This window comes from Nicotiana tabacum, chromosome 3 (assembly GCF_000715075.1).
Source record: "Nicotiana tabacum cultivar K326 chromosome 3, ASM71507v2, whole genome shotgun sequence".
In the NCBI taxonomy this organism is placed as follows: Eukaryota; Viridiplantae; Streptophyta; class Magnoliopsida; order Solanales; family Solanaceae; genus Nicotiana; species Nicotiana tabacum.
This window is the reverse complement of record NC_134082.1, coordinates 92,126,874-92,139,133: the sequence shown is the minus strand read 5'-3', so window position 1 is coordinate 92,139,133 and position 12,260 is coordinate 92,126,874. Positions and strand designations below refer to the sequence as shown.

General features: G+C 35.5%; 1 protein-coding gene across 1 annotated transcript; it reads left to right on the top strand.

Annotated features, from left to right (window-relative positions):
* Window positions 1-10,080: 10,080 nt before the first annotated feature.
* On the top strand, window positions 10,081-10,854 carry LOC142176643 (uncharacterized). Its single transcript, XM_075244733.1, has one exon. The coding sequence runs from the start codon at window positions 10,081-10,083 to the stop codon at window positions 10,852-10,854; it is 774 nt and encodes a 257-aa protein (XP_075100834.1).
* The last annotated feature ends 1,406 nt before the right edge of the window (window positions 10,855-12,260 follow it).

The window sequence follows — 12,260 nt, the reverse complement described above, 5'->3', positions numbered from 1 at the left end:
CAGATAATTTGCAATTCATCGTTTGTGTCTTGACCAAAAATTGCACGCAGGGCCAAGGCTATTAACCCAAATGACCCAACGTACCATCGTTGGTAGCTCCTTTTTGAATTCTATAAGTATATCTATGACTTCAATCTCTCGAGTAGTTTGAGGTTCAGAGCTTCGCAATTCGTAAGTTACAAACTTACAGTGTCTGCCTTGTTTCTGTCAACTACTGGAGTATATGTTTTTTTAAGTATTCTATGAGTACCCTTTCAACTTTCAACTCATTCAGGACCATGAACAATCAACACAAAAATATTTATAAAGGGATGGATTCTTAGTTATGGCATATTATAGTTGGATTAGCTTACTGGATTTTTGTTTTTTATTGTTTATAATAAAAATGGTTCAGATCCTATACCCTGTTGTGTCATTTTGGACTTGCTTCCAAAGTTTGAGGGTTTTGACAGGAACTGGTGCTTGTGGCAAACTAATGAAGTCATGACATGTGTTTTTCATAATTTATCACTAATCACGATCAATTAATATGTAGTATTATATTTCATCACTTAATCATGACATTTATAATTTGGTGTAAAATTTCGTGTGTAAACAAATATTTCGTCATATGTTGCTATTTTGGGGCCTATTCCTGTTATAACTGAGATGCAGACGGGAGTTCGTAGGCAATTTCTTCGAAATATAGCACATAACATATGGATTTTCCAAAGAGAGATTTTCCTTCCTATACCATATATAAAACTTTATTAACAAATATGTGCATAGTTTCTAATTTACATGCTATGTTCACAGTTTTTCTACAATTATTATACCATTCATTAAATACTAATTATTAGTAGCTGAATCTTCCTAATTAGACGCGCTACAAATCAGGGACAAAATATTCTAATTGATTTAGTGACCTTCAGATCAAATTTGAAATGCAAATCCTATATCTTCAATTTAAAATCAAATTACATAGACTCTTTTATGCAAAAACTCTGTTCTTCGATATTTTTCCTTAAGCCACAAATAAAAAAAAGACAAAATCGTCAACAAATTCGAAATCAAATTGTAGAAATCAGTTATGCAAAAAGCTCAGTTCGTCGACATTCTCTCTACATTTCTCTCTATTTCTCATCGCAAAATTCAGTAATACAAAGCAAATGAAAAGAGAGCAGCAATTCCGCCATTGACAGCCATTAAAAAGCTTGAAAGCTTTGAATTCAAATTTGGGTTTTCAAAAATCATTATTTGTTTGAATTGGATGGTGTTGAAAATAATCAGGAATATGGTTTGGAGTTTATATCTCAATTTTGAGGGGTTTTGGTGAAGATTAGACTTGATTTTGACTGAATTTCAGATTGAAACTCGAAGAAGTTGCAGAAATTGTAGATAAATTATAGATTATTTGTATTCTGATTGTAGATGCTTTATTTTCTGTTTTCACAAATAAAAACGGCTAAAACTTCTACAAATCTTCTGAAAAAACGCAATTATGTCAAAAATCCCAATTATGCTACAATTGAATGAGAATTGGGATATAAAAATTCAATGTACCCAGTTTGTAGATATTTTGTAGATAAATTGTAGATTATTTGTATTCTAATTGTAGATGCTTTATTTTCTGTTTTCACAAATCAAAAATGACTAAAACTTCTACAAATCTTCTGCGAAAAAACGCAATTATGTCGAAAATCCCAATTAAACTACAATCCAATGGGAATTGGGATATTAAAATTCAATATACCCAGTTTGTAGATATTTTGTAGATGAATTGTAGATTATTTGTATTCTGATTGTAGATGCATTGTTTTCTGTTTTCACAAATCCAAAACGACTAAAACTTCTACAAAATCTTCTGCAAAAAACGCAATTATGTCGAAAATACCAATTAAGCTACGATTGAATGGGAATGGGATATAAAAATTCAATGTACCCGGTCACACCTCCTTTTTCACTACACCTCGTAAAAGGTATAAATATAAGGGAGTTTTTCCAATTAAAGGACAATCGAAATGAGATTTGTTTAAAGATTCAGAGTCGCCACTTGGGATAATTTAGGGTGTCCCAAGTCACCGGTTTAAATCCCGAATCGAGGAAAATTGACTCTATTTACGGTCTGCGAACACAGAAATCCGGGTAAGGAATTCTGTTAACCCGGGAGAAGGTGTTAGGCATTCCCGAGTTTCGTGGTTCTAGCACGGTCGCTTTGATCATACTTGGCTTATTAAAATTGTTTAATTACTGACTTTAGATCCTATGTGCATTTACCCTTTACCGCTTTTTAATTAAGAAAATTATCTTGAAACGAGTCACGCGTACGTGTACCCATTTGTTTTGGCGCGTCAAAAATCATGTCACGCGTACGTGTCCACAATTAATAACGCTTTATTAATATTAGTATTAAAAAAAAAAATTGGTCGAAGTTGCGCGAACGCATACCTCGATTTTGTTTCAAGGTCATAATTATGTCACGCGAACGTGTCTACAACCACGATGATATATTAATTCACGCCGAAAGCATTTTCTATGAATATTTCATTTTTAACCCGTAATCATGTCAGGCGCACGTGTACGTAATAACAACGATAATTTGACTGATTTAGGGTATTACAACTACTTACTTTCACGCCTAGCAAGAGTGTAAGCAAAACATATCTGTAACTAATAATCAAATAAACAATTAATCGATGCTAATTATCTAAACTACAAAGTTGTTTCATCATATCTAAAGCAAAAGTAATAAGTTGACTAATTTCCGTTGGATATATAGCAATCATTGTTTCTGACCTTGGCAAACATTGGAACAAAAGCTTGACGTTCCAGAAATTTAGTAGGTTTCTATCTCAAAATCATATTCATATAAAGCACCATCTTCTGACCTTCGATATACTAGGAAGAGTAGTCGTATCACAGAGGCACGAGCAAATTCAAACCGTATTACAGAGGCAATAGCAAATCTTTATCAACAAGAGAATTAGGACAATCTCGTGCGACCAACCAGTTGAAATTCAAGCAAGAAGACTAATTGAACACATCACATATTCGTGTAAGACTTAACACAATCAATATTTCTAAACAAACAGATTCAAACCCATAAGCACTTAAACACGGAGGTGGAACAGAATCCTAGTAACGAAAGGAATTAAATCTACAAAAATCAAGTGAGATAGGGAAGACAGAAATAAACCTGTTAAACTGAAATTCTTTTAATCAACAGTGGAAAAAAAACTCGGCAAACATACACTCCTTCGATCCCAAAAATCTGAAGAGAAACAACGACAAAATCGAATAAAAGAGCCGCGACCAAGACCATGAACCGACCTCTGATGGCTGCTTCAATCTGAGCTTTGACAGGGAACCTCAAACAAACCTCGAATCTCGCCGGAAAAATTCGAACCTTGCTGGCGAACTCGGACACTACTCGAACCAGAGAACATCATTGGTCGCTCATGGTGATTATTTGGTGGACTGTTTGTTTTTGTGCTACTTTTGGGGAATATTTTGTGGTGGGCTTCCGGTTGTGATGTGAAGGAGACGAAGACGGGGGGTGGGGTGGTCGATTGCGGTGCCTGCAGCTTCTTGTGTGTATTTTTGTTTTCAGCCAGTCAGCCTCTTTCTTCATTCTTTTCTCTTAGGCTTTTTTTTTATTTTTTTATTTTTTTTATTTATTTTATTTTTTATATTGTAGGTTTTTTGGTAGGGTTTTTAGGTTAAGGAGCATAAGCCTAGGAATTATGAGCTTGTTAATTGTGGGCTAGGTCCAAAATTAGACCTAAAAATGGGTTGCTCGAGCCCAAGTTCTATTCTTTCGCTGCGAACGAGATTAAAAATACGGGCTCATTTATTAATTATTACTACTATTCAAATAACTATTAAAATAAAACTAACCATTAAAACAAATCTATTTTTGGTATTTTCAAATATCATATTAAAATAAAAATACGATACTATTGTTATATATATATTTTTTTAAGATTAAAAATGACTACAAAACATTAATGAACCTATTTTTTGTAATTTTATTTTCTTGTAATAAAATAAAGTAAAAGAGCCAAGATTACTTAAAATATCTATATTATGCCTAAATTAAATATTTACGCGCTAAAATATGAAAAATCTTGGGGAGGGTCAAAAATCACATATCTACATACCCAGTTTGTAGATATTTTGTAGATAAATTGTAGATTATTTGTATTCTGATTGCAAATGTTTTGTTTTCTATTTTTACAAATCAAAAACGAATAAAACTTCTACAAATCTTCTGCAAAAAATGCAATTATGTCGAAAATTCCATTTATGAGATTGGACGAATCTTTATGATTTAAGAAGAATAAATATTGAAATAACACATGGAGCTAAGTTAAAGTTTGTGACAACTTGTACATATAATGTGCAAAAATCTCCAACACAAAAGAAGAGTGTCCAGCTAGTGGAAGCCTGGGAACAACAGATTTTGCAGATCTGAATGAATTTAACTAAAACATCCTTCAACTCCAACCGAAAGAATTGCGTTCTGGATATTCTACACAACTGAAACGTAAAGCAATGCTCATTCTGGAAACCCAGGAATCAATTTCTGAACTGATAAGCTACATAGATTTCAAAGAACCGAACGCCTAGTGAACAGTTCTAATTTTAGTATTAACAGACCATGTTACAACCTCATCTTTTTATGGAATTTCCTGATAAACAAATCAGCCACATTATCGATCTCGTCTTCTAGTACGTAATTCTGTCCTTCTTCCTCTTTGAAATTCCTCACCATATTTATTGCTGATGCATTTGGATCACCTAAATATTCATCCTCTTCATCGAATAACGAATGTGTCAAATCCGGATACTTATCATCATAATCATCATACTTTTCGCCGTTGCTCAATACTTTATGTTTAATAACAGTACATAAACGTGGGTGAGGGTGAGGAGGATGAATTTCATTGATGAACTTCAATTGGAGTAAAATGGGGACCCAACTTTGTTGAAGGGTTTCTTCAATTTTCTGTGAATTTAGAGGGAGAATTTGGTTACAGTAGATGGAAAATGGTAAAAAGAACGTGGGTATGAGTAAAACGTGGGTGGGGATGAGGGGTTAGGAGAGAGAAACGTGGGATGAGTGGGGATACTGGGATATACAGATTCCTTTAATTAAGGAGTAAACAATGTACAATTAATTATACCCTTAATTAATTATGGTATAGAATTGATAATTTGGTATACTAAGTGTAATTAAGTCAAACCTTAAACATTGAAGGTAATAAAGTTTCCTATGTGGCATAAGAATGTAAAAATTCCTTTTCTTTCCAAATACTCATTAAATTTTTGACTTTCTGACAACCTTGACGACGTTAATAACTAGAAGAAGAAAGAAAATTCTATGTTATGTTACAATCAGTATAGTTCTGATACCTGACTTAATAACTGAAACTACCATGAATATTAGTGGTGGCCATCGGTCGGTTCGGTTAGGTTATGAACACTATCGGTTTAGCATATCGGTTATCGGTTTATAAATTTGATAAACCGATAATCGAACCAATAAGATATCAGTTATCAGGTATCGGTTAATCGGGTAAAAATAGCACGGTATAGCCAGTTTTCGGATTAGTCATTCAAAAATAGCCAACGTTTACCAAGTCAATGAAAAATAACCACTTTTTTGCTGCAACAGAGACCGGTCCAGCATAATATACTGGAGTTCAGTGCACCTATGTATGAACTCCAGCATATTATGCTGGACCGGTATACTTTGCTGGCTCTAGTATAATATACTGGAGACTGGAGCATCGGTGCTCCAAACTTCAGTATATTATGCTGGACCGGTGTACTTGCTGGAACTACACTATATTATGCTGGAGTTCTAGTGTACTTATACTGGAACTCCATCATATTATTCTGGAGTTCCAGCATACTTATCCTAGAACTCCAGTATAATATGCTGGAGTTCAAGTATACTTATGCTGGAACTCCAGCATAATATACTGGCATATTTTCTGGATTTTGAACAGTGTTTTCGCTCAGATTTATCTTTACATGAAAAGTGGTTAAATTTTGATTACTTTTGAAACTGGGCTATTTTTGAACGACCAGTTGTAAATCTGGCTATTTTTGAATTTCTCTCGTTAATCGGTTATTGATCATTATCGGTTCGGTTATCGGTTTACCCAATAAGATAACTCAATAAATAACTTGCAACCCAAGCTGGATATTATTGTCTAATAATAACCTTTTTTCCCTTCCTTACCGCTTCTGAAGGAATTATTTCCTTGATCAAGGTGATAAATGTGCCTCATAAGTTTTTTCTCCGCACCTCATCAACCAAAATTTTCATTTCTTTTGAATATATTCGACAAATTGTTTAATAACCCCCTTTTTGCCTTCCTTGCATCTTCTGAAGTAAGTATTTCCTTATCATATCATGTTCTAATGATACGAGATTTAAATAATAAAAGCAAAAAGAATTTAGGAGAAACATAAATAAAAGCTTTTAGCAAATGCGATGCCATTACTGCTGAACATAACCTATTGAAATCCAAACATTACATAGGAAAATGTTCGCTCTTTAAATGGAGCAATCGTTAAGGCTCTGAAAGTGTAGTTAACCTAAGAATAGAGAAATCTGCAGCCTGAACTAGAAAATCCTAATGTATAAGACTAAAGATTTACACTAGGAGTAACTAGTAAGGTCTATGAAGAATGAAGATGAAGTAGTTGAAGAGTGAAGAATGATGATGAAGTAGTTGAAGAGTGAAGACTGAAGATAAAGTAATTGAAGAGTGAAGGATGCGACTGAAAAAGAATAGGAAAGAATAAAGTGAAGCCCTAACATATGTATATACTTAAGGGTAAAGTAGTAATTTTATTAATTCTTGTTGGGTTATCGGTTAACTCATTAACAAAATTGGAAAACCAAGACCCGAACCGATAACCCAATAATGAAAAAATTCTAATCCGTTACCGAACCGTTAACCCAAAAACCCAATACCGATAACCCAATAAATAATTAACGGTCCGAATTATCAGTTTTACCTGATATATGCCCAACCCTAGTGAATATGCAACTACTCTCTCCTTTCAAAAAGAATATTGTAAATGATTCTCCCAAATCAATTGTTTGATGGATGTTAGTCAGAGAATACCATACGTGTTGAAAGTTAAATATTTTTTTAGGATAGCACAAAGTTATAAACGAGCAATTCATATGGTACCATCCAAGTTGCTCTCCTAATTCTATATTTCAAAATTTTATTAGTAGTATTTTAAATCTTACATGTCTCTCTTCTCAATCTTATTTTGTTCTTCGTCAAATTCAGTTGCTTCCTTGCTCCATTCTGTTGAAGAGTTAAACAAACAAGCTGATAATTAACTGTAGTTAACTATTATTGTAATCACTAACTAGATTGGTTAGTTAGTTAGTAAGGTAGTTAGTTGGTAGTTAGAAGAAGATATAAATATCTTCTTAGCTTAGCTTAAATGTACATCAATTCATTTTTTCTCATTTTCAATGGAACAATGTTCTCTTCCTTCTCTTCTTTACTGTTTCAACTCATCTTCTATCTGAGCTTTAGATCTGCTGTCCATGGTAGCTAACATAGTATCAGAGCCACTGACAATGATCTAAGCTATCACCGTCTCTCAATTCTCTCTTCTGATCTCTATTCTCTGCTTCTAGGTTACTTCAATTTTGCAAATTAGGTGCAGAATTGTCTTAGAGTAATCATAAAATCGAAGCTGGGGTTTGTATTTTTCATTCAAGGTGAAGTCTACAATGGCGATTGGCACTGAAGAAGATAATACAACAGCTCGTACATCAGCTACTAACACTTTTGGGAACTCTGCTCTAGCTGGTTCTGGTTCGTCATTTCTTTTTATCGATCACAATCACCCACTGTACCTACAACCAACTGACATACCAAGTAGTTCTCTAGTCTCTATTCAATTGACTGGATCTGATAACTATGCCTTGTGGAGTTGTGCTATGAGAATTGGTCTACTAGGTAAAAGTAAGTTAGGTTTTGTTGATGGAAAGTTTCCAAAGTCTAAATTTGAACCAGAACTTCATGATCTGTGGGAAAAGGTTAATGCTGTTGTGTTGTTATGGATAATGAATGCTGTGAGACCTGGTTTGTTGAGTAGTGTGTTATATGAATCTAGTGCTCATAAGGTGTGGGGAGATCTAAAAGAAAGGTTCGACAAAGTGAATGACTCTAGAGTATTGTTCCTTCATAAAGAAATGCACAATTTGACGCAAGGAACTATGACTGTAGCAGATTACTTCTCAAAACTGAGAGATTTATGGGATGGGTTTGATGCTCTAATGCCTTGCTCAGGGTGTCCATGTCCTGAGTCCAAGCTATATGCTCAGCACTTTGAGGCTCACAGACTGCTGCAGTTTCTTACTGGCTTGAATGATTCCTATGCACAGTCTAAAAGTCAAATTATGATGATGACTCCAGTGCCTACTATTAACAAGGTTTATTCACTCCTTGCTGATCAAGAGAGTCAAAGAAATCTGGCAAGCATGGCCTAGGTTACATAGCTTGCAGAAGGTCTAGAGAGCACTGCCCTGTATGGGAACAAAGGTCCAAATGTCACCAGTGAAGGTTATAGACAAAGAAAGAATAATGTTCAGTGTAATTACTGTCATTACAAAGGGCATACCAAAGAAAATTGCTTCAAGCTAATAGGCTACCCACCAGATTTTAAGTCTAAAAGAAAAGGAAGTGCACCTGGACTTTATGCTAATTTTACAGGTAATCCAAGTTTTGCAGCAGAGGAAGAGCACATCAGATATGAAACTCAACTGAACACTGGACCTCATCATCAAAAGGGATTCACTTCAGCTAATCCTATAACACCACAAATGACACAAACACAACCATTTTTTACTCAGGAGCAATACCAACAGATTGTTCTAATGCTTTCACAAGAAAGTGCAGAAGGTTCTGGCTCATCTAGCAAAATAGTTGCTGCAGGTATTCTAACTCATGTGAATGCATTTGTGTCTCAGTGTATCAATAGTGATTGGATAATTGACACTGGAGCCTCAAATCATATGACATCTAGATTTGAGTTACTCTTAGTAGTAACTCAAACACATAAGTCACTTCCTACAACAAAGAAAAATATAGTTCATCTTCCTAATGGTAATGCAATGCTAATCTCACACATATGTAGTACATCTGTGTTGGACAATCAGAAGATTTATAATGTGCTCTACATTCCAGACTTTAAGTTCAATTTACTCTTAGTTTCACAACTCACCAGGGAACTAAAGTGTATGGTAGGCTTCTTTCCTGACTTTTGTATTTTTCAGAATCTTTACAGTGGTCAAGTGAAAGAGATTGGTAGAGAGGAACATGGACTTTATGTGCTTAAAGGAGGTGTTTCAGAATAATTTTTAGTTCAAATGACAAATAAGAGTGCATCTGCAGTTACTGCTCCCTCTCTTGCAGGCTCAAACTGCTTGTGACACAGGAGATTGGGACATACTCCCTTAGATGTAATAAGAAGAGTATACAAGTTAAATAAGTTGACTACTAGTGACAGTCAACACTGTACTGTATGTCCACTAGCCAAGCAAAGTAAACTTCCTTTTCAACTTAGCAGTACTGCAACTAAATCCATGTTTGAACTGGTTCATTGCAACATTTGGGGACCATACAGATGTCCTACTCATGATGAAAAAAGATTCTTTGTTACTATAGTAGATGACTATAGTAGATATACTTGGATATTTCTTTTAACCTCTAAGTCTGAAGCTTATGTTGTTCTAAAGAATTTTCTTGTTCAGGTTCAAAATATATTCTCTACCACAGTTAAGGTTTTGAGAACTGACCATGGAATTGGGTTTTTCAGTACTGATTTCAAAAACTTATTGTCTAGTCTTGGTATTGTGCATGAAAGCTCATGTGTGTATACACCCCAACAAAATGGAGTGGTAGAAAGGAAACATAGAACTATTCTTAATATGGCAAGGGCACTGAGATTCCAAGCTTCCGTTCCTTTAAGTTTTAGGGTGAGTGTGTTACTACTGTTGCTTACATACTGAATAGACTTCCTTCCAAAGTAATTGACTAAAAATCACCATTTGAGATGCTTTATTTGCATTCTCCTTCTCTGTCTCACTTAAGAGTCTTTGGTTGCCTGTGTTATGCTGCAACTCCTAGAGTACTAGACAAGTTCTCACCCAAAGCTGTTCCTGCTGTGCTTATGGGGTACTCTTCAACACAAAAGGGTTATCTTCTGTATGAATTACACTTAAAAACATTTCTAGTAAGCAGAAATGTCATATTCAAGGAAGATGTTTTCCCCTTCAAACATATGAAGTTATATGGCAATTTTGTATTTCCTGTGTTGGATTTACTCTCCCCAGTGATTCATGAAAGCATTACAGTTGGTACTGCTGCACTAGATCCTTTGCCATCACCTTCCTTGAATTCAGAGGCTAACCATTTCTTAGATGTTGAACTACAACAAACATCTAATCTGGAGGAGCATATACAACAACTTGACAATTTTGAGCCAAATTCTGCCCTTGATGTTCCTTCATCTCATGCTGAAGTTCCTGCTCCTGATGCAGTCAGTGATGAACCTTCCATAGGCTGTAGAATATCTTCCAGACCAAGAAAGCCTCCCATTTGGCTACAGGACTTTGTAACAAAAACTAAAGGTACTAAGTGCAACTTCCCTATCTCTGCACATGTGAACTACAATCATCTCTTCCCCGTTTACAGACATGCAGTCTCAGTTTACTCAGCAGTTTCAGAACCATCCAACTTTAAGGAGGCTGCATCTGATCCTAAGTGGATAAAAGCTATGAAACTTGAGCTACATGCTTGGAAGATAACAATACTTGGTCTGTTGTAGACCTACCTCCTGGAAGACACCTATTGGTTGTAGGTAGGTGTTCAGGATCAAGTATAAGGCTATAGGTGAAATTGAGAGATTCAAGGCTCGCCTGGTAGCTACGGGGTATAGTAAAAAAGAGGGCCTAGACTATGGAGAAACTTTCTCACCAGTGGCCAAGATGGTCACTATGAGATCTGTTGTTGCTGTTGCTGCCTCAAAACAATGGTACATTTATCAAATGGATGTACATAATGCATTTTTTAATGGTGGCTTAGATGAAGAGGTATATATGGTGTTGCTTGAGGGGTTTTATAGACAGGAGGAGTCTCAGAAGGTCTGCAAACTTCAAAAATTCTTGTATGGCCTCAAGCAAGCATCCAGACAGTGGAATCTGAAGCTTACAGAAGCACTAGTACATATGGGATTTCAACAGAGTCACTATGATTACTCACTATTTGTTAGGAGAGTTGGGGATGATATTGTGATCATACTTGTATATGTAAATGATCTCTTAATTACTGGTAGCAATCACAAGCTTCTATGTGACACAAGGCTAGATCTTCAAAGCAGGTTCAAAATGAAGGATCTGGGAGAACTAAAGTTCTTTCTAGGTATTGAATTTGCAAGGTCTAACAAGGGGATTCTAATGAGTAAGAGGAAATATTCTTCGGAGCTGATCTCTGAAACAAGTCTCAGTGGAGCAAAGCCAATTAGTACACCTATGGAGCTCAACCAAAAGCTGACTACTGTAGAATATGATCTATCCTTCAGAAAAGGAAATGCTACCGCTGATGAAGTGCTAAGAGATCCGGGTGTCTATCAAAGACTAGTTGGAAAATTACTATACCTAACTATGACCAGACTTGACATCTCCTTTGTAGTACAGGTCTTAAGTCAATTTATGCATTGTCCTAGAATTTCCCATATGGAGGCAGCATCAAGAGTAGTGAGGTATATAAAGCAAGCACCTGGTCTTGGACTGCTTATGCCTGCAGAAGACACTAAGAATCTGACTGCTTACTGTGACTCTAATTGGGGAGCTTTTGTGGAAACAAGAAGATCAGTAACTGGCTATTTGGTAAAGTTTGGAAATGCCTAGTATCTTTGAAGTCCAAGAAGCAAAGCACTGTCTCCAGAAGCTTAGCTGAAGCAGAATTCAGGAGTATGGCCTCTTGTGCAGCAGAGGTTACTTGGTTAATAGGGTTATATGCAAAACTATGAGTCAAAGTCTGTTTGCCTGTGAAGTTTAGGGCTGTTCATTCGGATCGGATATCCGAAATTCGAACCGATCCATTCAATTTCGGATTGGATCTGATTTCGGATTGTGTTTTTTAAAATGTTGGATTTGGATTTCGGATCGGATTCAGATTGGTATATTTTAATCCGATCCGATCCGAAATCCGAAATTATTAGGGCATGTATAT